Source organism: Coniosporium apollinis, assembly GCF_000281105.1.
Source record: "Coniosporium apollinis CBS 100218 chromosome Unknown supercont1.59, whole genome shotgun sequence".
Taxonomy (NCBI): Eukaryota; Fungi; Ascomycota; class Dothideomycetes; genus Coniosporium; species Coniosporium apollinis.
The window spans coordinates 101,481-102,117 of record NW_006913321.1 but is presented as its reverse complement, the minus strand read 5'-3'; the positions used below and the strand labels follow the sequence as shown (position 1 = coordinate 102,117).

Here is a 637-nt window from a genome sequence, read left to right as displayed (position 1 = left end):
TCGTACGCTATTCCACTGCTCTACGCGTCTTGAAAGATTGGTTACCCTCAAGTTCAACAGGCGACGTAGATGCCCCGATCTCATGCCTTGTATCTTGAACATACAGCTCTGCCTTCGGTTCATCCTTCTCGACGGTGTAACTGTGGTGGTAGACTCGCTCTGTGCTTCGTCGACGTTTCCGGTGCCGTAATGCAAAGAAGACGGCTGCACACACAAGTGAAACGCCTCCCACACCCCCTAAGACGATGCCTGTGATGGTGCCACCTGATAGGCTGTTTCCGTCGTTGTGACCCAAGTCTGAACTAGGTGTATCGATTGTACTCGTCGTATGCGGTGTACTGGTGATATTGGTGGAGGATACCTGCATCCATAGCCTATAAGCACATTCCCTTAACTGGCTATAGATTGACTGACCTGGCTTGTTGACACAACACGAGCTGCAACACCATCGATGGGATGCGCGTAAGCCTGATCCAGTGAAGTACTCGCCACCCAGCTCACGATAGCCGTGGCCTGGAAGCTGTCGTACGCCGTTACCGAAGTCACTCTGCCAACTTCGAAGTTGCTGTAGCAGGTACCACCATAGCCCGGTCTGTCGGTGTCTACAGTGATCGTCGGGTCGGCAAGTAGAAAGCCA

General features: G+C 52.7%; 1 protein-coding gene across 1 annotated transcript; it reads right to left on the bottom strand.

The window, feature by feature from the left end:
- Positions 1–390: 390 nt before the first annotated feature.
- W97_08644 (uncharacterized protein) lies at positions 391–637 on the bottom strand (the record flags this gene model as incomplete). The annotated part of the gene is made up of 1 exon (XM_007786511.1): positions 391–637. A coding segment is annotated over one exon (247 nt), but the record flags the coding sequence as incomplete, so codon positions are not given.